General features: G+C 44.4%; 1 protein-coding gene across 1 annotated transcript in view; it reads right to left on the bottom strand.

Annotated features, from left to right (window-relative positions):
* Window positions 1-24,475, bottom strand: part of LOC144675000 (thrombospondin type-1 domain-containing protein 4-like) — a 187,474-nt gene that overhangs the window by 7,129 nt on the left and 155,870 nt on the right. The window contains exons 6-11 of the mRNA XM_078536095.1: window positions 19,956-20,085; window positions 18,117-18,321; window positions 16,082-16,255; window positions 14,696-14,869; window positions 11,119-11,298; window positions 9,737-9,881 (exon numbers count right to left, since the gene is read on the bottom strand). Of these exons, the coding sequence (XP_078392221.1) occupies window positions 9,737-9,881; window positions 11,119-11,298; window positions 14,696-14,869; window positions 16,082-16,255; window positions 18,117-18,321; window positions 19,956-20,085 (1,008 nt within the window). The remainder of the gene's footprint in view (window positions 1-9,736; window positions 9,882-11,118; window positions 11,299-14,695; window positions 14,870-16,081; window positions 16,256-18,116; window positions 18,322-19,955; window positions 20,086-24,475) is intronic.

Below are 24,475 nucleotides of genomic sequence, written 5' to 3'. Positions count from 1 at the left end.
TGTAATACATCTGCATATCATTATAAGGCCAGCCCGCCGGAATAAGCCCTCCCATACTGATCATCCGCCCACATTGGCATGATTGCACATTGCCGATGTGTTTCACAACTGTACATAAGTGACGTGCACCTGGTGAGCTGCACTTCGCTCGGGACTTCGAGGTTTGTTTGCCTACCTTGCTTCGGGCAGCACTCACGGTCATCAGTGCCAGGCTTTTCAGTCAGCACCGCAGCACCTTTAGTGGGTTCATGGGCAGGTGTCTACCTACCAGACAAGCCATAAGGCGGGAGTGGCTTTGTACGGCTGCAGGACTAGGGCTTGCTGCGGAAGGGGGAGAAGTGGCCTCAGGCAAGGGAAAAGGCTGCAGGGCGAGGGCTATACTGGGGAAGTGGGGTATCCCAGGGTGTGTGGGGGGGCACAAGTTGATTTGTGCAAGTGACCTCAAGATGCTGAGGGCTGAGGAGGCAGTCTCCAGAGCAGATGAGGCCAGATGGAGATGTGACGGTGTGCGTGAATGAGTGGTGATGTCTCTTGAGCTGGCAGTGAGTGAGATACCAAGGAATGTGTGATGGGCTTGAGTGTGTGGGTTTAGAGTGATGAGGTGGCTGCCTTACCCTAGCAGCACAGATGAGATCATTCATCCTCTACCTGCATTGGATGGCCAACCTCTTTTTTGCAGAACTGGCACTGACCACCACTGCCATTGCCTACCAAGCCGGAGTGGTAATGCAGTTGCCCCTCCTGTGGCCAGCGTGGGGGTAGAGAGCATCATGGCGGGCCTCCACAGTGTCCAACAGGTGCTTGAGGGATGGGTCACTAAACCTAGGGGCTGCAGCCTTTTTGCCTTTCAGGGCCATGTCTTATTTGCAGCAGTCCTGGGCTAGGAGCGCTGAGAGGTGTGTGCGCGGCTGTACTTTAAATGTGGCGCCCAGCGTGATGAAGCAGCGAGGTGACGGCGTGGCGAGCGAATTGGAGCCCGCCCGCCATCTAAATGACGTGTTTCCCGGGAATGAATAATTAATGCAGTGGGTTTGGGGTGATACGACGTGAGAAGCCGCCATTGCGGCCGGCGGGTAAAACGTCCTTTCACCCGCCCGCTACCGCATTTGGTGCAAATCTGTGACGATTCTGCCCGATGTCTCATTAGCAATGGGGGCTGGGCATCTACTCATCATTAATTAGAAGGGATGGTAGCTCAGACACAGACAGAATAACGTAAAACAAAAATCCTAACGTGCTTCATATACACTCTAATGGAGAGAGATATCTATGCTCCTTTGTGGACTATGGCTAACTACTTATTTAGTTCAGCTCATGCAGCCAGCTAATCCTTTTGCTATTGGCTTTACCAGTGCCCAAGCCAATTTTTCTTTGCCACTTTGGTTCTTGGAACATTTAATGTATCAATAGAAAGAGATGAGAGTAGATTTTCAGAGTCCATGCTGCCTGTTGCTAAACAGGAGCAGCTCATATACACAATGTGAGGCATTTGTGTAGCTCTGGGAACAAGCTCTGTCTAGCCCTATTTTCTATGTTGAGCGTGTAAATGGCTGAAGGGAAGCTCTGGAACAGTGCCATCCCCTGGCAGATCCTAGCACTGGTGACAGGAGCAGGAAGCTGAAGAGTGAGTGGGATCTTCAGTTTGCCAGTGGAGATTGGGAGCCAGATAATCCTGGTTGTAGCTTAAACCTCTTGGGGCTGGGGGCAGGTGGGTGTGTGAAATAAAGGCAAGTCATATCTTTGGCCTGTTCACAGGATCCCTACAGACACTTCATTTAACCAGCTTTTGGGGCCAGGTCACAGTGCCAGTGCTGCCTGGGCACCTGAGCACTTGGGTAGCTCAAAAAAGGGTGCAAGACCATGAACTCCTCCCTCATTAACATGGGTGAATCTGTCCTGCACCTTCTACTGGTAATCTGGGTCTCGGGTCCTTTTTCTTGATCTTTGGACCCAGGCAAATCAGTTCTGTGCAGCACTGGCTGATCGCTCCTGTCAGTTGGTGAAATGGTCCATTGCCACCTGCCTAAAGGTATTGAAACCACATCTGAACATCATTGAACAGTCTCACTGGCAGAAATTTTAGTTCCTCAGACTTTCACTGGCAGCAGCTCTGAAACCAAATGAAAACATGTGAATTGTCAAACTATAAAAGCCAGATGTCACCAGCTAATTGTGAAGAGTTTGCAACTTAGGGATCAACCTGACAGGCCAGTGGAGGTAAATTCGATCGTAGCTGTCAAAAGGACAAGCATCTGAAAGAAAAGAATTTGCAGGGGCACAGGAAAAGAGTGAGGGGAGTGCAACTCGCTAAATTGCTCTTATGGGCTGGCATGACCTTGATGAGCTGACTGGCCTCATTCTATGATTCATTCTATCATCAAAGTAATGAAGCCAAGAGCTCTCTGAGCTTCCCACCATGGAACACCAAGTAAGTATAAGATTCATGCAGCAAAAGACGATTCCACGATGTTGTGCTTGAGTAACACACCCTGCACAGCAAGACCCATGGAACTGGGAGGGTAGGTCTCAGTGTCAGCTTCAATTGCACATTCAGATGGTCCAGAAATTACATTATCCAGCCTAGCCACAACAACTTGGGCACGTCTGCAGGCGGCTGCCTAACTCTGTAGGGATGCAGTCATCAAGTTATGCCATCGACTGGAGCCTAACCTACAGGCAACATCCAGCAGAGACAGCTTTGCATTTGTGATCAAATTCACTACCACGTTGAACATTCCTGCCAGCTCATTTCAAACAATCAGTGGTGCATTTTTATTTCACACCAGTCAGGTTTTTAAAAAAAATTTTAATGGGATGTGAGCATTCCTGGCTAGACCAGCATTTATTGCCCATTCCTAATTGCCCTTGAGAGGGTGCTGGTGAGCTGACTTCTTGAGCTGCTGCAGTCCATGTGTTGTAGGAATACCCACTGTGCCGTTAGGAAGGGAGCTCCAGGATTTTGACCCAGCGACAGTGAAGGAACGGCAATGTAGTCCGAAGTCAGGATGGTGTGAGACTTGGAGGGGAACTTCCAGGTGGTGGTGTTCTCATTCATCTGCTGCCCTTGTCCTTCTAGGTGGTAGAGGTTGCAGGTTTGGCAGGTGCTGTGAAAGGAGCCTTGGTGAGTTGCTGCAGTGTATCTTGTAGATGGTACACACTGCTGCCACTGTGCGTCAGTGGTGGAGGCAGTGAATGTTGAAGGTGGTGGCTGGATTGCCAATCAAGAGGCTGCTTTGTCCTGGATGGTGCTGAGCTTCTTGAGTGTTGTGGGAGCTGCACTCATCCAGGCAAGTGGGGAGTATTCCATCACACTCCTGACTTGTGCCTTATAGATGGTGGACAGGGTGTGTGGAGTCAGGAGGTGAGTTACTCTCTGCAGAATTCCCAGTCTCTGACCTGCTCTTGTGCCACAGTATTTATATGGCTAGTCCAGTTCAGTTTCTGGTCAATGGTAACTCCCAGGATGTTGATAGTGGGGGATTCAACGGCGGTAATGCCACTGAATGTCGAGGGGAGATGGTTAGATTCTGGCTGGGATTTTCCATGCCCGCCGGTGTTGGACGTGTTCGGTGGTCTGAACGGACAATGTGGTGAGAAGGCCAAAAATTGGTTTCATGACGTAACGAAACCAGTTTGCGATTGTCCGCTCTGCTCACCGATGGTGGACCATGTTCCCCACCATCAGATGTTGGGAACCTCATTGTTATGCATCAGCTTATCATTATAAGGCCAGCCCGCCGGACTCATTCCTCCTGCTGGATTGTCCGCCCACGTCACAAGTTTCACAACTGTATATATAAGGTGTGCGCTTGGCGGGCTGCACTTCACTCGGGATTTCGAGGTTTGTTTGCCTACCTTGCTTCTTTCAGCACTCGCAGTCATCAACGCCAGTCTTCACAAACAGCACCACATCACTTTTAGGAGGGCTCACGGGTAGGTCTCTACCTATCAGATCAGCCACATGTGGGTGGCTTTTCAATGGCTGCAGGGCTTGCTTGGCGAAGGGAGAGGAGTGGCCTCAGGCAAGGGAAGAGGCTGCAGGATGAGGGCTGTACTGGGGAAGGGGGTATTCCAGGGTGTGTGTGGGGTTACATGTTGATCTGTGCAAGTGGCCTCATGATGGTGAGGACTGAGGAGGCAGTCTCCAGGGGACATGAGATCAGATGGACATGTGAGGGTGTGAGAGAATGGGTAGTGATGTCCCTTGAGCTGGCAGTGAATGAGATGCCAGTGAATGTGTGATGGGCTTGAGTGTGTGAGTTTAGAGTGGTGAGATGGTTTCCTTACCCTGGTGGCACAGATGAGATCATTCATCCTCTATCTGCATTAGATGGCCAAACTCTTCTGTGTAGCATTGGCACTGATCACCACTGCCATAACCTACCAAGTCATACTGGTAATGTAGCTGCCCTCCAGCGGGCCCCCATGGTGTCCAAAAGGCACTTGAGGTCTGCAGTCTTCTTACCTTTCGAGGTCATGTCTTGGCTTGGAAGCACTGAGCAAGGCTGTACTTTAAATATGGCGCCTGGTGTGATGAAGCGGCGAGGTGATGGCGTGGCGGGTGAATGAGAGCCTGCCTGCCATGGGAACGGTGTGTTATCCTGGAATGCGTAAGCAATGTGGCGGGTTTGGGATGATACGGTGTGAAAACCTGCCATCATGGCCAGCGGGTAAAACATTTTACCCGCCACTACCACACTTAGTGTAAATCTGAGACAATTCTGCCCTCTGTTTTGTTGGAGATGGTCATTGCCTGGCACTTGTGTGGCAAGAATGTTGCTTGCCACTTGTCAGCCCAAGCCTGAATATTGTCTGGGTCTTGCTGCATATCAGCATGGACTACTTGAGTCCTATACATGATGCACGAAGCAGGTCACTGCAGTCCTGTTTGCCAGGAAAAGGAAACAATAATGTCAAGAGGTGCAACACTTTTACTTAGCAGCTGGGTTCCCAAATACAAGGCTTACTGATGCTACTCAGAGCACCTGATGCCAACCAAATCGCAAAGGACTGTATCTGGTCAACATCCAGGTGGTCCTGAACCATCACGACAGCACAACAATGGCAGCTGCTAGATACAATAGAAGCAACCGTCATGCTTTCACCTTGGCCCAGTAAAAGGTCACCACCACTAATAAAAGGAACTGGTATTGAAAGGGTAGTTGCTGGGGGTGCTGGTGAAGGATACCTATGGATACTGTTATAGAGTTGATCTTCCAGGCAACTTTTCTTGGTGGACACATTTAACTTTAGTTATAGAGTTAGATGCACACATGCTGCTGCTGCTGGTGTCTTGTAAAGAAAGAGGAACCCTGTCCCAGAGGTTCCCTGCACTGCTGACTCATTGGTTTACGCAGATCATGTGCATATTTATAAAACTCCCTATTCTGGGATCTATGAACTCGCTCAAGAGGTCTGCTGGCCCCACCACATACTCTTAGCATGGGCAGTGGTGCAGGCATCGCACTCCAGTGGTGGTGTATGTACTAAATCTTTAGTTGACATTTCTACAGGTGATTACATGTGAAATTTTGGAAATGACCTTGCATATTCTCAAACTGCATCTGAAATAGCAAAATCAATCTGCCACTAATACAGATGCCGTAAGTAGAGCCATAAGGAAAACTTATCTCCAGAAACAGGAGGCAGAACGGCCTCTGCAGCTAATGGTTTTATTAAAAATCTTACTTGAAGTCTTGTAATCTAGTTTATACTGACAATTTTTAATAATATTGCTTTTGAAATATTGGCATTTTGACAAATTCCTATTCTTGATTGCTCTACTGGGTTGTTCAAAGTGCCTTGACTGCAGCGTAAGCTGATACGATAAAGTCACATGTGAATGGCACATTGGAATTAAATTCAAAGACTCTGCAGGGCATCAGAAGAAATCAGTTGAGTAGCAAATGTGGCTTGTTCTGATCATGGTGGTTGTGTGGAGCCATTTCTATGCAAACTGTTAACTATTAAATGCTAGCATTCATCAGAGTGATTGAAACCAGCCAGATCAGCCAGGCAGATGAAAAATGTTAATTATTTTCACATATTAAAGAAGAAAGGACAACATAAACCAGAGATTTCGTGTTCATTTCACTCGTGCAACTCCAGATTCAGAAGCAAAGATGAACCATGTAAAAACAACGGTTTAAATTAAAAATGGAGAGAGGTCCTTCATGGATTAATGGAATGTGGATTACGGAGTTGCAATTTTATTTTGTTTTTTTAAATTTTAGGATGACTCTATTTTGAGAAGCAGACAGAACGGCCCCATCGAATTTGCAAATGCTGACAGACATTGAAGTGTATTTGGGTGTCTGCTGTCACAATTAGGGGGTGTGCCTCACAGATGGCGAGTTGATGGAGCTTGGTGAATGAAAGAGGAGAATGGCCAAAGAGAACATTTGCCCCATCCCCATTCAGGGATGCATGAAGGCAACAAAAGGACGTAAGAGTCAGGTTGTATAGTCCATAGGCAGAATAAGCAAGGAGGGAAATCTGCTCCCCAGACTCAACAGTTCATTGCAGTGAATTAAATCAAATTACATGGGGCCTGCCATTCTAAAGGAAAAACAACAACCTTTGATTAATCCCCACACAGGTAGATTTCAGTGTATGATTGGGAGCACCAGAAATAAGCAAGGTAATATGGCCAAATGTTAATTCTCAAACTGCCAATTCTCCCTAAAAGTGATAATAAGGGATGAGGCTAACAATTTGTGAGCTTACTAATTACTATATTATAAAAAATATGCATTTCAAAGCGGGGTTTACAATTGACATCACTGAAATAGGGGAGACATCATTGTTGTCATTGATAGCTGGTCAAGATTGATCATCCCCAGCTGTTGTCCTTCTGCATCAAGATAAAAAAAAACTCCTTGATGATCCCCAGTCATCAATACGATCATGACTGATCTTCTTGTGTTTTGAATTCCACATTCCCATCTAACCCCGATAACTTGTACGAGTGCACTAATGCTCTCTTTTGTGTACCACCCTCAGAGTTGTCCTATTGAAAGGGTAGGAGTGAAGGATTGCGGAGTGCTCTACCCAGGGATCTGGTTGTTATTGCATTAGTCAATTAACTACGTGTGTAAAAGACCCAGACTGTCTTTTCTGAATGCCAGAAATAGCCTTTTCTATTCCGGCTGTAAAATCCTTCATGATTTGGGCACTTTTCTTGTTATTTGCTAAAAAACCAAGTGCTGGTAAGAGACTGGCAATTTCAGAGTCTGATCCTATGCCTGTCGGTGCTTCTACACACACGCTGAATTCCAAGTCAAATCTTGACAGCAGCCACCTCTCCTGAACCATTCCAAATATTTGAAAGTCAGCCTTTTTCATATGTTGGTTTGTTAACCTCAATGCTTTGATATTTTCAGTGGCAGTATTCCTCAGAAACCTTGCCAACTGCATGCCTGAGATCTCTCCCACAAAGACTATTGATAATGAATGATGCACCATGGATATCTGCAGACATTGCCTAACTTGGTGGTAGAAACTACAAGTCAAGTGATATGATTTAGGTAAACAATTCAAACTCCTTCAATTTCTACCCATATATAGCAGTGTTAAGTAATTGTCAGGGGATCAGTTAGCTTTGATGACTAGCATGTGGTTCAGAATAATGCCAACAGCACAGGTTCAATTCCCATTCTGGCTGAGGCAGACTTGGGATCTGTCTCCTCACCCTACCCCAGACAGTGGAAGGCAGTGGCAAACCACCACTGGTAAAAACTACCAAGGGAAGAGCCTCAGGATGAAGCATCAGCAGACAAAGCCAAAGGACCTGCCTTTGGACAGAGCACAAAGAATGAAGTAATCGATAGTGAACCTTACTGTTCCTCTTAGCACTTTTTTTCAAATTGCACACCCTTCCAAGTGTGTTGGGCAGTACATATCATGGTTATTACCTTGTCTGCCAGATCCCATTATATAGTGGGTCGTTATTCCGAATTTTCAGGGCTACAGGGAAAGGATGGAGGACTGGGACTAAGCAAAATTGCTCTTGCAGAGAGCTGGCACAGACACAACAGGCTGAATGGCCATTTCTCTGTTCATTCATGTTGTTCATAATGATCTGCAGGGACTGACTTCCTCTATAAGAAACCACTTTTGTTACTCCACAGCTAATGGGAGACTCTGAGCATTTTAAATTAGTGAGTTAGGGGTATAATCAGGGGAAGTCGGTGATTCAGCAGCATAATTACAGTTGTTTTTGGATTTTTAAAAATGTATTCGCTGGCTAGGCCGGCATTTATTGCCCATCCCTAATTGCCCTTGTTCAGAGGGCATTTAAGAGTCAACCACATTGCTGTGGGTCTGGAGTCACATGTAGGCCAGACCTGGTAAGGACAGCAGATTTCCTTCCCTAAAGGACTTTAGTGAACCAGATGGGTTTTTACGACAATTTTTACGGCAATGGTTTCATGGTCGTCATCAGGCTTTTAATTCCAGATTTTTATTGAATTCAAATTTCACCATCTGCCACGGTGGGATTCAAACCCAGGGCCCCAGAGCATTACCCTGGGTCTCTGGAATACTAGTCCAGTGGCAATACCACAATGCCACTTCCTCTCCATGTTTGGCTCCATAGTTTTCCCTACAATGTACTTGACCACCAAGAAAGATGCAGAACAAAGTCATGAGTGTGGTAAAACATAAGGAGAAAAAGTGAACTCACCGAATACAGGAAGAGTGCTGAAAAAGTTTGATCTTTAGAACATTGGATAGAATCGTCAATGGCCAACAGTGCTAATAGAATCTTCAAAATGTTTCATGTTACTTTAGTGTAGTGGCACCACCATTTTACACTGCCACTAAACAAACAAATCTGTACCATTCCTCATCTGATCACTGCAAGGTGTTTGGTTCTTTTAGCAGCTTCCTGCTAAGATCTGCAGCACACAAATGTCCACATTCAATGCTAAATGATAATTTGTCCAGCATGGTTACAGAATGATTGATTGATATAGGAAGTGGGAAAATATCACATTGGTGCAATAAACTGGCTCTTCTAAGACAAGGGCTGAGCGTGTGTTGCTGAAGCATGATAGAGGGATCTTTTCCATCTGTGTCTTACTGCCACACCTGACTTAGGAGTGCCAGCACAGAGATAGAGACTATTCTAAGGGCAGGAGCGGGGCTGTAAAATTCGGCTGGGTTAAAATTCCACCCTCTATTCCATATAAACATTCCTTATCTTGAAGAGCACAAAACTCATGCAGATAAAGCGAAGGAAGAACTGTATTGAAACTAGGCACAATTGTGTCAGCCGTGGCTCAGGTGCTAGCATTCTGTCTGTAAGTCAAAAGGTTGTGTGTTTAAGTTCCACTCCACAAAAAATCTAGGCTAACACTCCAGAGTAGTACTAGGGAGTGCTGTATTGTCAGAGGTGCTGACTTTTTTTCATCAGAAGTTAAACTGAGGCCCTGTTTGTACACTCAAGTGGACATAAAAGATCCCATATGGCACTATGGGGAAAAAAATGATCTGATCACTATCGCATTGCTGTTTGTGGCAGCTGTGTGAAAATTGGCCGTCGGGCTTCCTACTTTACAACAGTGCTTACAGTTTAAAAGTACCACATTGGCTGTAAAGTGCTTTGGGATGTCGTGAAAGACACGATACGACTGCAAGTCTAACCTTCTTCCTTTTAAACATACAGTAAAAAATAGAAGAAGTAACTTCATAAAGGTTACTGCGCGCACATGCAGTCAGTGCACTGATATTGTACCTATCTCTGGTATGCATGGGTCGGTGTTGCAGGTTTCTTTATCAATGGGCCTTAGGAAGGAATCACAGTTGTTGCTTTGTGTCATGTCATCTGCAAGACATCTAACCTCTCGAACCCGGTAACCACCTTCACAGGATTTAGAGCACTGTAAGACAAAACCTGGCTGGAGTAAGATGGAAATGTGTGATGGGCAAATTACAATTACTAATGTGATTCATTATTTGATAAGCATACTTAGAGAAACTTTCCTTGCACATTCAAGTTCTGAGAAACTAACCCAGCTCAGTATGTTTTGCCATATTTCACAATGAGATTTTTTTTTAAAATTCATACTTTGAAGGTATAGGATTCAATCATGACACATCCTGCTCGTATAATGTTTTGCAGAGAAGCATAGTTATATTTTGACTTGAGTTACTCACATTGGTTTTAAGAAGCCTGAGTTGAAAACCATTTGCATTACTAGTTCCAACTGACTGTAAAAAGGGGCTGGTTGTGGAGGTTGCTATTAGATGAAAGCATTACACAATTTCTAGCAGTAGGTGTTTACCAGACTGTTCATGCCTCTGGTACAGTTTTTTTGGATGTTTTTTCACTTTGTTCTGGGACATATTTTAGCTGTGCATTACCCTATTTCTCACTGACAGAATTTTTTACCTTTGGTATTTACTGTTATAGGTGATACTGTGGCAAGGTATAGACGATACCTAACTAGCCCGTGCTTGCAAAACTCAAAACACAGTGTCCAACATTAGATGTGATTCTACAGTTGGACAATATTTGCTAAATAATCCTCAGTGTGCTAAAAATTATGCTGACAACCAATTTAAGATCATCAGTTGGGTTCACAGTGTGGCACATTCGCGTGTACTGGAAGCTACATATTAATACACAGGGCCCTGTTCTTTGCAGACAGAACATGTACAAACATTGTGCCTTTTTCAGCTAAACAAAATAAGTGACAGCCATTCACTGGTCCATTCCTCAGGGCAATGCCTTGATCAATCAGAGTCAAGCTGCCTAGCTTAAATTTCAAATAATGTGTGGCAGTTAACTGTCAGTCACCATTAACTGGTGCATTCTCCATGGTAACGCCTCTACCAATCAGAGTTCACTTGCCAACCAATCAGCATTCTCTTCTCCTACAGAATAAAGCTGTTGCTTCCCCTGACATTGGTATTCTTACGATTGCCCTGATGAGTGCAAAACGAAGAGCTTTGACAAAATGTCTTTTTTCAGCAATACTCAAGTTCTGCACTACCAAATGACTAACTGTGATAATTATCGTGCACCAATCTGGTACACAGCTGATACTTACCACACTCCCCTTCTCTGTGGGGTTACTGCACTCCCATTGATAGTTCTTACATTGTAATACTTACTGCACTCCACTCTGTTGTGTACCATTTGACGTCACATTTCCTCAGGTGACAGGTTTGTTCTGATGCTGGTCTCTCTAGGTGGGAGCAATCATGTGCTTCTGCCACTGTAAGTTTGTCATCTGTTTGCTTCAGGCAGACCACACTGCGGAGTTGGGTTCCATTACTACACTCTGCTGAGCACTATGAAAGAAGCAGGAACAAATTATTTTTATTGAGGCTTCAGGAAGCAAGGCAGATATATGGAGTTAGATACAGATCAGGCATGATCTAATCGAACAGCAACAGAACAGGCTTGAGGGGCTGAAAGGCCTACTCCAGTTATATTTGTCGCCTTAGTAATCACAATCCAATAGATTGAGGGAGTAAATTTTTGCTGGAGTTCACCAGAACTGGTGGAAGAGCCTTGAAAACCCTGGGATAAATGCACAAATGGCATTCAATTAGTTTTCCTGGGGTTTCCAGGGCTGGTCCTGCTGAAGTTACAGTGGATTAGCTGGAAAATCCCCATGGAAATTCATTCCCCGTGCTTCAGAAAAATGAATGAAAAACAACTTGGCATAGTCAAAGCACGCAAAAGGAAGCAGACTGAATTCTTCCCCTTTCCTCCATCTTTTAGAAGATTTTGAGCCAGTTCCTGGTCTTTGAAAGGGTCAGCGAAGGTGAGATTTGGCAGTACAGCTGGTGAGAATCCAGTCGAGGAGAGAGCCAGCAAGAAAATGCGAACAGGACAAAGTTGGAAGGAGCGAGATGGCAGTGGAGGAACCCGGCGGAGGAGAGAGCAGGTAAAAGAGAACGAGTGAAAGGACAGAGCTGGCAGGAGAGAGCAGCAGGTGAATGCAGCAGAGGAGAGGGGCAAGCAGAGGAGCTAGCCAGAGATGAAGGTGGCACAGGGGAGAAGAAATAGGGATTCAACATTGAGCAGGGAGAGACACACACAGGTCTAGCAAGGAGTAGAGTGGGAGAGGTATCTTGCACGAAGCTGGGTTAGAGAGGTTACACGATCTCCTCAGAACACACAGTGTATGTGTTCACTAATAACAAGTGGGTGAAGTGAAACCTGTCAAAAACTGATAGTCACTCCTAACCATGTACAAATGTTGATACTGCTCCAAGTCGCAGCAGGTGAGGCTTTAATCATATTCTACCGCTGAATTAACCATTCTCACTGAATTAAGTTATACTGCTGTCTATGCTCTATGCACAAAACACGGAAATATCCTCATTGATCCAGGTCCCAGGGTTACAGGTCATGGAGTCAGAGAGCCATTACAGCACAGAAGAAAGCCATTTGGCCCATCAAGTCCATGCTCTGGGTCACTGTTTAAAAATAAGGAGCTGCCCATTTAAGACAGAGGCAAGGAGAAATTTTTTTTCTCTCAGAGAGTGGTGAGTCTTTGGAACTCTCTTCCTCAAAAGGCAGTGGAAGCAGAAAATCTTAAATCTGTGTCCTCTATTCCTTGTACCATCAGCCAATGGGTACAGCTCTTCTTTGTCTACCTTATCTAAACCCGTCATAATCTTGTACACCTCCATCAGATCTCCCCTCAACTCCCTTTGGTCTGAGGAGAACAACCCCAGTTTCTGAAGCCTAACCTCACAGCTAAAATCCCTCACCCCGGAACCATTTTGGTAAATCTCCTCTTATGGACACTCACATCCTTCATACTGTGTGGTGACCAGAACTGGTCACAATGCTCTAGTTGTGGCCTAACTAGGGCTTTATAAAGGTTCAGCATAACTTGCCTGCTTTTGTACTCATTACTTCTATGTATGAACCCAAGATGCCATACGGCCTGAATTTTGCGCTTGTCGGGCGCGCGCGATTGGCGGGCCTAGGAGCGGACGGGAAACCATCCCACGAGTGCGATGGGCCTCCAGCCGCGATTTCACGCTGGCTGGCGCCCAGAGAACGGCTCAGTGCTGCCAGTGGGGGCGGGAAGAGGGCGGGCGCCACGTCACCATGTCTGCTGGTGAGCGCTTCCACTGAACTCCCTGAAGGCAGACAGCTGCCTCAGGGAGCTGCTGATCTCCAAATAATACATGAAGGCTCAAAAAACGCTGCAAAAAATATCCATGCAGCACAATCAAGCGCCTGAAAACATACCTCATAAAAATGCTGTCCCCAGATATTTATTTTTTATTTTAAATCCTAACGCAGATTTCATCCCGCCCTTGGATGAAGTTTCATCAAAAGTGTAAAGCCTGCCTGGCTGCTTGGCCTGGCCGCAGCTACAAAGGACCCAGCCTGTGGTGCCCAGCCTGCTGCTGGTCTGCTGCTCCCACTGCCCAGGCTCCAGAATGGGGTGCGGCTGCTGATTGGTCCTAAGACTGGGGTCGAAGTTGACCAGCAAACTGACCTGCCTGTCTGCATTTGGCTGAAAAGAAGGGAATAAAAATGAATTGTTTTTTTAAAAAAAAAAATTGTAAGGTTGGACGGGCCACGAAAAATCGCTTACGACTGGGTCGTTAATTGCCCGCTTAATTGTCAGCAGGTGCTTTTCCAACTTTTGTGTGCGCCCGCCGAGCGAAATATCGCGTCAGTACGCGGTGACGTCGGGGCGCTCACTGAACATCATCTCGTGTGATTTTACGCCTGTTCGGGTCGGGCGTGCGTCTGCCTGTGGAACGTAAAATTCTGGCCCGTGTTTTTCTAACTACTCTCAGTATGTCCTGCCACCTTCAAGTTTCTATGCACATGAACCCTCGGGTCCCTTTATCCCTGCACACTCTTTAGAACTGTGCCATTAAGTCTGTATTGCCTCTCCCTATCCTTCCAACAAAATTCATTAGCTCACATTTCTTTGTATTAAATCTCGTCTTTCACTTGTCTGCCCATTCTGCTGGCCTATTTATGTCCTGTTGCAGTCGATTGTTATCACCCTCATTGTCTCCACAAACCTTAAGTTTGATATGATCGGCAAATTTTGAAATTTTACTCCGTATTCCAAAATCCATATTTGAAGAAATCGTACAGGCTCAAAACATTAACTCTGTTTCTCTCTCCACAGATGCTGCCAGACCTGCTGAGCTTTTCCAGCATTTTCTGTTTTTATTTCAGATTTCCAGCAGCTGCTATATTTTGCTTTTTTCCATATTGTGTGCCTCCAAACAATACTCCCCCTTTCAGGCCATTCCTACATATATGCCTCTTTTGTACACTTAACAGTTAAGTGCCCCATTTGAAAGAGGCACTGTAATAAAAACAAAAAAACAAAAACAAATGAAAACTTTAAAGGAAACTTAATAACTTAAATTAAAATGTCATTCCTATATATTTGAGCACGGGTGAGTCCCCTGTTAATATCAAGTAGCTGAATTACAATTCACACCCTCCTGATACATTTAACTTAGCTAAATATCAAACTGGCTAGGGAATAGCGGAAAGGAATTTGAGATAATAGTCTCCACACTATCACACAGAGCAGCAGCGTGAAGGGGGGAGGGTATTTACAATCCTAGATGATGCTTTTGAAATGAGACATTAAATTCGCATTTGGCGGATCAAATGTAAGAATGTAGAAAATTATGACCGCATACTCTTGCTGTACAATGAAAATTAAAGTAGTTACCAACTTACCTGACTCCATGGTCCAGTGAACCACCTGACATCCTCATCGCAAGGACCAAAGTTGCAAGGCCTGACATCCTCCGGCTTCTCGACTCCACAGCCTTCTAAAGGTAAGCTGCTGATGTGATTCATCAGACACACAACTGATCTCGTCTGGATGCCTGGTCCACACTCTGCAGAACACTGCAACAAGGCACAAACCAAATACTTGGTAACTAAACAATTACAACAAACTGTGCCACAGAAAATAATTTAGAAAGCACCATAGTACATACTGGTCGCCCCTGGATATAGAACTCCCAGATATAAAGCCACCTCCCAGAGTTAACACCACCCCTCCCCCGGCCCTGGAGATTTACCTCTTCCAGAGCTTAAGTGCTTTCAGATATAAAACTTCCCAGAGCTGAAACCTCCTGGTAATAAATCCTTCCTGAGATAAAACACCTCTGAGAGATAAAAGCTACAGAGGGATGAATTTTCATTGAACCGTCTGTCATTCCACATATGAGCCAAAATAGAAGATGTTTCAATTCCGTCCTTCGTTTTTACTAGGTGCTGCAGAACAGCTGCAGAACAACCTATGTAAAACATGGATAAATTCAGTTCCCAGGGAAGTGGCACAAGGATCCTGGCTTGAGGTTAGCGCGAAACTGGGCCTCGAACATCAGCTTCACAATTCTGGTGAGCTGTTAATGGCAGATGGGTGTCTTGAGTTAGTTCGCTGGGCTGTTTCTTTCAAATAGCATCAGGCTCTGGGGCCGATCTGGCCGGGGGTTAAGTCTTGGTGATGGGGGGGTGGGGTGGCACGGGGCGGCAGTGGTAGTGAATGCGAGGGTGTGAGCACCAGTCAGCAACAGGCGACAGTGTTGATGTAGAACTTCTGCTCTTCTTGGCCCCAGATCAGGGCAAGTAAAAGACTGAAAAAGTCCCTCTTCATCGGCAGCCGACAGAGATCCCATTAAAAACCAGTGGTTAAACTGCCATAGATCTGGAAAATCTGAGCAAAGCATGCTTGGTGTATACTCCCTTAGTAATTGCTCAGTTTAGTAGGACTTAACTCAAAACATTTCTGACTCGCAGGCAATATTATAACTTTTGTCGACTTGTGCAATTTGATAATCGTTCAAGGTTTTTAAATCCAAACCGGTGGCTTGTGATCCTTCTTTCAGCCCTAAAAACCTGAGGGTGGATATTATTTTCTGGTCTCTTTTCCCGAGATGCTCCCTTACTATCAGATCACTATCCCTGCTTTATTATTTGTAACTAAATCGAATGCTGGCAGGCTGCCTCCATTCTGTTAAGTTCCCTCTAATAAATTCAGATTGCAAAGTAGAGGAAATGATGCTGCGGTGATATTGGTGTGAAGAGATCTGATTAGAGAATGATATTCTTTACCCTCACACTCCAGTCTGTGTGAAACCAACTCTTCGCACATGGGCCCATGTCACAATTTTCTGTATCAGCAGGCTTCAGTTGCATGTTGCACTCTTCATCGTCAACAATATCCCCAAGATTGTCAATGCATTTTACATCCCGAATCCTTTGTCCCACGCCACAAGGTACTGAGCACTGCGAAAAGGGTGAAAAATAGAGGAAACTAAACAAATATGATGGAGCTACTGCAAACCAAACAGCAATATCAGTCCTTATTAAACAACCAATTCTGTTATCATTGCACTCGCCAACTGATAGTTATTAATTTCATGGTTGTTTTAGTTCCAAAATAAGACCCTGAAATTCCCGGGGCTGTTTCACTGGTGCATTTGTGGCCGATTGGTCACCCCACCCACTTTAGGCTCAGGCTGGAGATGCCATTGCAATCCCAGGAAAGGGGTCGCTCCGATGGCTGTGGAGAGCTGCTGGCACCTGCAAAGGGGGATCAGTAGCATTCAACTCAATTCAGCTCATATCAGGGCTCCTGAAGACAAAAGAAATAATTCTGGCCTTTGGCACCTAAAGGAGCCACTTTGCCTCTAGCCGAAGTAATTTCACCCCCACCCTCCCCACCCACCCCTCACTTCCAGATTGGCCTCATAGCTGATGAACTACAATGGGATGACCAACTGGGGTGTATAGCTCACCGGCAGAACGTTAGTAAGTCCCTACTCTCCAACTGGCCCAGGCCCACTGTTGGGGGTGGACCATTTGTTGGGTAAAATTGTTCCTTTCCAGTCAGCGCTGCCTCACTGAAAATGCCCAGAATTCACGACCATCCAGTTGCTGCCCGGATTTCCATAGCTGGACGAGGCAATGGGGTAAAATTTGGTGTGCATGTCACGCGTTCTCCAGGGCAGATGCCATGAAGTTGAATTCTGCAGCTCAATGTCCTCTGCAGCTACATAATGGTTCAGGCACATGATAGGTGCACCTGGTCTTGCTTGAAACAAAGGCAGGCATCATTTAAATATGTTAATAAGAGTCTTGCGCTCACACTTTGAATGAATCATGCATTTGAACCCCTGAGGCAGCTCTGCTCTTTACATCCTTAATGTGTATCTTTCCATTAAATATACACTTCCATTTTTTTGTTTTCTTTCCCAACTATTTTGACTTCCTGGAGATTTACTGTCGGAGTGTGCTGATTGGCTGCCCATTCCAGTGGCAAATGGGTCCTCAAGATTTTGAATTGAAATTTTAAAAATTATTTTGTGGGACGTATGCCTCTCTGGCATCCCTAATTCTGCTTGAACTGAGTGGAGGGCTTTTCAGTGGCCAGTTAAGAGTCAACCACATTGCTGTGGGTCTGGGGTCACTTGAAGATCAGGACAGGTAAGGATGGCAGATTTCCTTCCCTATAGGACATTAGTAAACCAGAGGGTCTTTTACAAAAATCATCAATAGTTATCATAGTCATCATTACTGACACTAGCTTTCAATTCCATAACTATTAATTAATTGAATTCAAATTCCACCAGCAGCCATGGTGGATTTGAACCCATGTCCCATAGCCTAGGCCTCAGTATTACTAGCCCAATGTCGTTACCACTATATCACCATCTCCCCACAAATCCAGCTGCCAAACAGGTGTCCTGATGTGGCTCATCAGATTGAGGCCTCAAAATTAGGGCCAGCACCAAGTTTTTGGTGGGGGTGGGGATGGGGGTGCACACACAGACACACGATCATGGATGGTGGGGGTCCAAGGAGCACCTGTTTATTTAAGTTCCTGAGTGATGTTTTACTTCTTCCTCCAAGTAAAAGTAATTCTGCAAATGGAAATGAATGTATTGCCCTGGACTTCTGACAAGTTTGGGCTCAGCCAAAGGGCCAACACTGACAAACAGCCCACACTGATACCAGGAGAAATCTAAACTGATTGCTTAGTTAGCCCCCAGCAGAGATCAGATAGATATGGTGCCTGGTGCTAAAGCTGATGTGCCCACTGTTTATTCCAGCTGATTCAGTCATGTTTTCCATGAGTTTTGTTTACCTCACTCCATTCTGTCCTAATGTGCCACTCACTGCAGATTTTTAGCTGGCAGGTAGTTGTTGTTTCGGGTTTCTCCAGGTGCCGGCATCGTTCAGGTTGAACAGTAGTTGTCCGATTAGCATAGATTTGTCTGCAAAGAACCTGCCGATGTTGTATCCCAGGTCCACACGTCTTACTGCATTCTGACCATTCGCCCAGATCCCAGCTTTGATAAAAGCAATAACATGCCATGTCAACGATCCCTCACATTGTCAAAGAAATACACTTCTCGCATTTTAATGATCATCAATGGTAACGAGTTAAGAAAGGTAAAGACAAAAAAGAAGCTATCTTAGTGCAAACGCATATCACTATGTGAAAGAATGCGTGGTAATGCCCCCCCAGCACACATTGGCCAGTGACACTTGCAGAGTACAATTCCCAAATAAACATCTAGGAAGAAAGGACGAGGGAAGGAAAGAACAAAAGAAAGGGCAGAAAGATGAGATAGGCAGACAGGCAGGAATGGAAACAAGAACAAAAATAGCTGGAAAAACTCAGCAGGTCTGACAGCATCTGCGGAGAGGAAGACAGTTAACGTTTCGAGTCCGTTGAGAGACTGGCATTTAAATAGCACCTTTCAAGACCTCAAGGTATTCCACAGCATTTTACAATCAATGGAAGAGAATGCTGATTAAATCATTTAAAAACAGTTGAGTGTGGGTAGAAACTTGAGAGAAATGGCATTTAATACTGACGGGCCTTGACTTTAAAAAAAAAAGTCACTCTGAATGAACCCATTTAGCTCAAGCACGTTGCTGTTGTTTTCTACACTCGTTGGGGGCGAGGGCTTTCCACAGGGATTCTCCCACTCAGCCATTATTTATGCCATTTTCCGGGTTTTCTGCAGCTCTTCCTCTGAAATTACTGCAGACGATGGGGAAAAGCCAGTGGGAATCCACCCTCAGAGTGTTTAGAACATTCATACAACTTGCAACTTTCAAAGACGAGGAAGAGGCTTTTTTTTTTCCCATTCCTTGTGCTTTTTCAGCGTGACCTGCTGAGTGATTCAAACAACGCACAGGACTGGGAATTACAAACAGTTCGTTTAAAACTACTTTTTAAAAAAAAAAGTGCTAATGGGATTTTAGATTGATGGAGATTTTTATTCCTGATTTTCATTAAAAATAAAAACTACAGGAGGAAACATGGCTCCAAAATATTTTCATTTCACATTATGGTCGTTATGGGAAATGGAAATTTTACAATCAGCAAGTCAGTGGCTAGGGATAAGGAATTTTACTAGGACCACATGAGAGAGAGCTTTAATTCTGCCCCTAGCCTGTGCCTATCTTGGGAGTGACATATGTAGACAGTTTTATATTCCGCCCCCCACGCACAACCGACTCTGCCATTATTCACCTTGAAGAGCAGAAAACGCTCCCCACAAAAAAAAAAATCAAAACAAAAACAAGATGGTAGACTTCATGCCTGTTGCTATTCAATAATGTCACCACTGAAGAACATTTGTAACATGTTCCAACCAGAAAACATTGCTTCCGGAGGGTTCTCAAGTGGTTACTTGTTATCGCAGTGCAATTTCATATTTTCATGGGGCTTTGATTAAGTTTCTGTTTCTGTTGGCCCCTGGCTGGATTATATCCAAGCTGCATGCATTTACCACAGAAACTGCACTCTGACTGTTTCAGGTTTATGAAGCATTCCATTTACACACTAAGTTTTACTCTGTATGTGATTACACAGCATTAGTCCTTTCAGAAAAACGCCAGATAAATGTAACATGGATATTTCTGTTAGACAGGATAGTTTATATGAAAAAGCTGGTCTCAGTGAACATACTAGGCTGGGCATGGTTGGATGTTGCAGGCTTCTTCCTCTGGTGTTGGTCTCATTGCGATTTCACACAGGTTTTCAGATACTTCTTCATGTGTATTCCTGTTGACACACCTAAAAATAAGAGCCCGGCTCCCTAAAAGTCAACAGAAGGCATTTATTATTAACAGGAGAATTCCCTACCTCGCCCAACTGGTTTAACGACGAATACAATTGTGCTGATTGAATGTTCAACAAAATTTCCTGCCCTTGGGGCGGTTACACTGGAGGCAATAGACCAGCGTTGTGACGGGATCTCAAATAACTTTATACTTTATAGGGGTATCTTTGCTTAGGCAATGGTAGCCAGGATTAAGGGGTCAAGGCAGGTAAAAGGAGTTAAGATACAAATCAGACATGATCTGATTAAATGGCGGAACAGGCTCGAGGGGGTAAATGGCCTGCTCCTGTTCCTGTATGGATTCAATGAGTCCATGCTATTGTCAGGGCACGCAATGGGAAGTGCGTTTTTTCTGATTTTCTGAAAATCAGTTTTTAAAGTTGGAAAATTAAGAATGCTTCACGCCCAGGTTTCTAATATGCCATTGTGAGGCTCCCTATCAACAATGTCAACATGCCGTAAACTGAGCCCTTATGTGTAAAGATAAGGGGTAACCCATTTAAAATGGAGTCAGATCTGATCACTGGAAGCAGGTTGATGAGGTTGTTATCGTCTAATACATGCCCCTTATCTCGTGGGGTTAAAATATGGGCATGCTCAGCACCGCCGTAGGTAATAGGCTTATTACTGGAGAGCAGGCAGCGAGGGTTATGCTGCACTGATCACAGCATGTTCACTATAAGTGCAGCTCTCAAGGTCACTTTAAATGTAGTGGTGGTTTTCTCTGCATTGTTCGAGAACCTTACTCACCAGTTAACATTTTGGTTGCCCTATTTCCAAACGTGAACAGGAATAAAGGAAAGATCTCCACTTTACTCGGGACATTGTTCCTTGATGTATAGCAGGGCAAATGCACGCTGATGTACATTGGTGTCCATTGATGTAATGTCGGAACCACAGCCTTGCTAAATGCTCCCCAGAATACTTGTCCAGGCTTAATTTAAGATAAGATTAATGTGAAACATTGCATCAGGTTGAATACAGTGAAGCTGCTTTCAACATGCAATTCGTGTTCATAGTCAGGGAAGTTCTTATAAATAGTCAGAATGTGCAAGTTATCTAAGCACAGCCAGTTATAGCTGTAATATAGCAGTTGTTTCCAGTTAAAAATATTAGCAGTATCCATTAATGTAATTATCTATCAGAACTGCAACTTTCCATTTACGTAGAGGTAATGTCTGTATATGAGTTCAGTTATGAATTTTAAAACTAGTTATTGATGAATATGGAAAAGAAAATAAGGCTTGCATGTAAATAGCATCTTTCAAACTCACAGGAGGTCCCAAAGTGCTTTACAGTTAATGAAGTGCTTTGAACTGTGGTCACCGTTATAATACAGGGAATGTGCAGCCAATTTGCACACAGCAAACTCCCACAAACAGCAATATGATAATGACCAGATCATTTGTTTTTTTGTGATGTTGATTGAGGGATAAATATTGGTCAGGACACGGAGGATAAACTCCCCTGCTTTTCTTCAAAATAGTACCGCAGGATCTTTTATGTTCATCTGGGAGGTGCTGTCAGATTAATGTCTCATTTGAAAGATGGCACCTCTCTCAGTACTGCACTGAAGTGCAGCCTTGATTTTATGCTGAAGTCCTAAATTTTGCTCTTGTCAGGCAGGCACAGCGGGTGGGCCCGGAAGCAGTTGCGAAGCTGACTGCCGCCCGTGATCGGGCCCCGGCATGGGTTTCACACTGGCTGGCCAATTAACGGCCAGCCAGTGTGAAACACGCACTGCAGCACTCAGCGCTGCCGGGGTGGGGACAGGAAGAGCACGAGCGCGGAAGTGTGTGTGCATGTGCTAATGGTTCTTCACTAGCTATTGGATCCCAAAGATCAGTCCCTGCCCCCTTGCTGTTTTCCAGGAACAACGGATAAATAATGATGTGAAACAATCTCATGTTATCAGGTGAGGTCAGCCCTCCTACATGCTGGAGCATGCAGCACCTAAGCACCAGTGCTGTCTGAAGGAAAAGACTTGCATTTACATAGCGTCTTTCATGATATCAGGATGTCCCAAACCACTTTACAACCAATGACGTATTTTTGAACTGCTATCACTGTTGTAATGTAGGAAAACAAAACTGACAAATTGGGCACAGCAAGGTCCCGCTAATAGCGCTGAGCTAAATGACCAAATAAGCTGCTTTGATAGCATTGAGGGATAAATGCTGGACAAGGCATCTGGAGAACGCTGCTGTACTTCTTTGAAAAGTGCCATATGATCTTCTGCCCACCTGAGAGGGATGTTGGTTTAATGTCTCACCCGAAAGACATTATATGCGTATGTTTCACACTAGGGATGACACTTTCTATCTGCTACTCTATAAACACATTGGTTAGGATAAAAATCACTTGTTTTAACAGACGTTAAACCCATTCTGCATGTCTCGGTGTCTACCCTTTAAGTGTCCCTTTTGCATTTCAGAAAGTTGTAACACATACTGTGTAAAGCACCGTGCATCAAGGATCAAGTACAAACAGTCCTATTATTCTTTTTTGGGTCACCTATCTGTCAGGCATTTTGGAATGCTTTATTAGAATACAGGGTGCGTAGAGAAATCTCCAGTTATTAAAAACAACTGGCTGCTTTTCTGGCACAGTGTGACCAGATACATTGTTCCAGAGAATGTGAAGGATGCACGGTCTGAAAGGCAGCCATCTGAAAATGTAAAATTATATCTCTTATTATAGACTGCCTATTGATCCTATTTATAAAAATTATGCACTCAACCTGTCCTTTATTACACGGAATTTTTCCTGCGATGGTATTTGATCAGTCTGGCAAGTTTGTCCATAAACTTCTGACCTTGCTGCTTGCATACCAAAGCTATTCTTAATAAGTGCTCAGAGCTGTCATTGACTCTGACCTGGCGGGCTGGAGTTGTCAGAGGTAGCTCTTGCTTCTGCACACTCAGGATGGTACTTGCTCGACAATAGATAGCAATAGCCCTACCCCAGGGTATCTCCATGCTCTAGTAGGGTAGAAAGGCACGAAGGGTAATTTTCACCTGTACCACCTTGTGGCAATCTGGTCGAGCAAAGTGTTCAACAATTGGATGAAAGTTTGGTGGGTTCTTCAATGGATGGGTGGTCCATCCTACTGCCCAGGCAGTGAGGGTGAAAATTACTCCCACTGTCTCTCAAATAGCACATTAGCATCTGCATCCTGAATGCATTTATTTGGAGTTCAATTCTCCAAGCTTTTTAAACTGGTTTAGAATAAATGGGCGAACACCACAGTTAAAATAGTGACGTGAAATTCCTGATGAAGGTATCTCTCAAGTGTGACTGTAGGGCCAACGTACTAACAAATGTTGATCATCGTTCTCAACAGTTTACCCCCTCCTAGTGGGACTGGCAGCCGGCTACTCCTGAGGGGCCACCTGTAACTGTGCCCTGCCCCCTGTCCTTAATTGGCCGACAAGCACCTCCCGTAAGATCATGCCACATGGTGTCCCTCTGTCACAAGTGGGGTTGGGAGCCACAAATGGCCTCAATGCCTGAAAATTTCAATCATTGATAATCATTGATAGCCTGGGGTTCCCTCCACCACCAGCTCATAGAAAATGCAATAGAAATAAGTCTGATTTTCAGAAGTTATTTAATAATACTGCACTTGTGAAGCTTTCCAAGAAAATAAAGTAAGGCAATTAATGACACATTAGCCAGTTGGGTGAAAAATGGTTTGGGATATAGAAAGTAGGAAGTGATGATGGAAAAAAGTCCAAAAGGAGTGGTGATTGGAATTCTGAAGTGGATCCCTTGCTGCTCACATTATTCATAAAGAATATAGCAGAGGTCCATCTTGTAAAATTTGCTGATGACAGTCAGCTATGTGTGTGAGCGACGTATGGAGGGAGAGTGATAGAGAAAAAAAAACTGGACCAACTTAGTGGATGGGTCGAGGACTATAGGAAGGATTCAATGAAGATAAAATGTACAATGGAGGGAGGAAATATGGAACATATGCACACAGGAGGCATTCTAGTTTGGTTCTGATTAGCAGTTGCATACAGGAAGAAAATTTGGGCACAATTGTTGACCACATACTGAAATTTCAAAAAGAAAGAAAAACTTACATTTATATAGTTTATTTCTTGCCTAAAGTGAGGGGGTTATCCAAAAACCTGATTGTGAAGTAGTATTCACCTCAAAGAAATTAATAACTGAAAACATGCCAATTTATCTTTGCATTACTCATTCGTAAAACTTATGATTTAAAATATTAGATAAAATCTGCAATACAAACCCCTGCACTAATTCCGTGCGGTGGACACACTTGCCAAAATCTAATTAATTAAGAAATGGATAGACTGGAAGGAAATTGCATTTATATAGTTCCTTTCATAATATCAGA

This window comes from Cetorhinus maximus, chromosome 1 (assembly GCF_964194155.1).
Source record: "Cetorhinus maximus chromosome 1, sCetMax3.hap1.1, whole genome shotgun sequence".
Lineage (NCBI taxonomy): Eukaryota > Metazoa > Chordata > Chondrichthyes > Lamniformes > Cetorhinidae > Cetorhinus > Cetorhinus maximus.
Note: the sequence above shows the minus strand (reverse complement) of the source record. Positions and strands in the feature narration are given on the sequence as shown.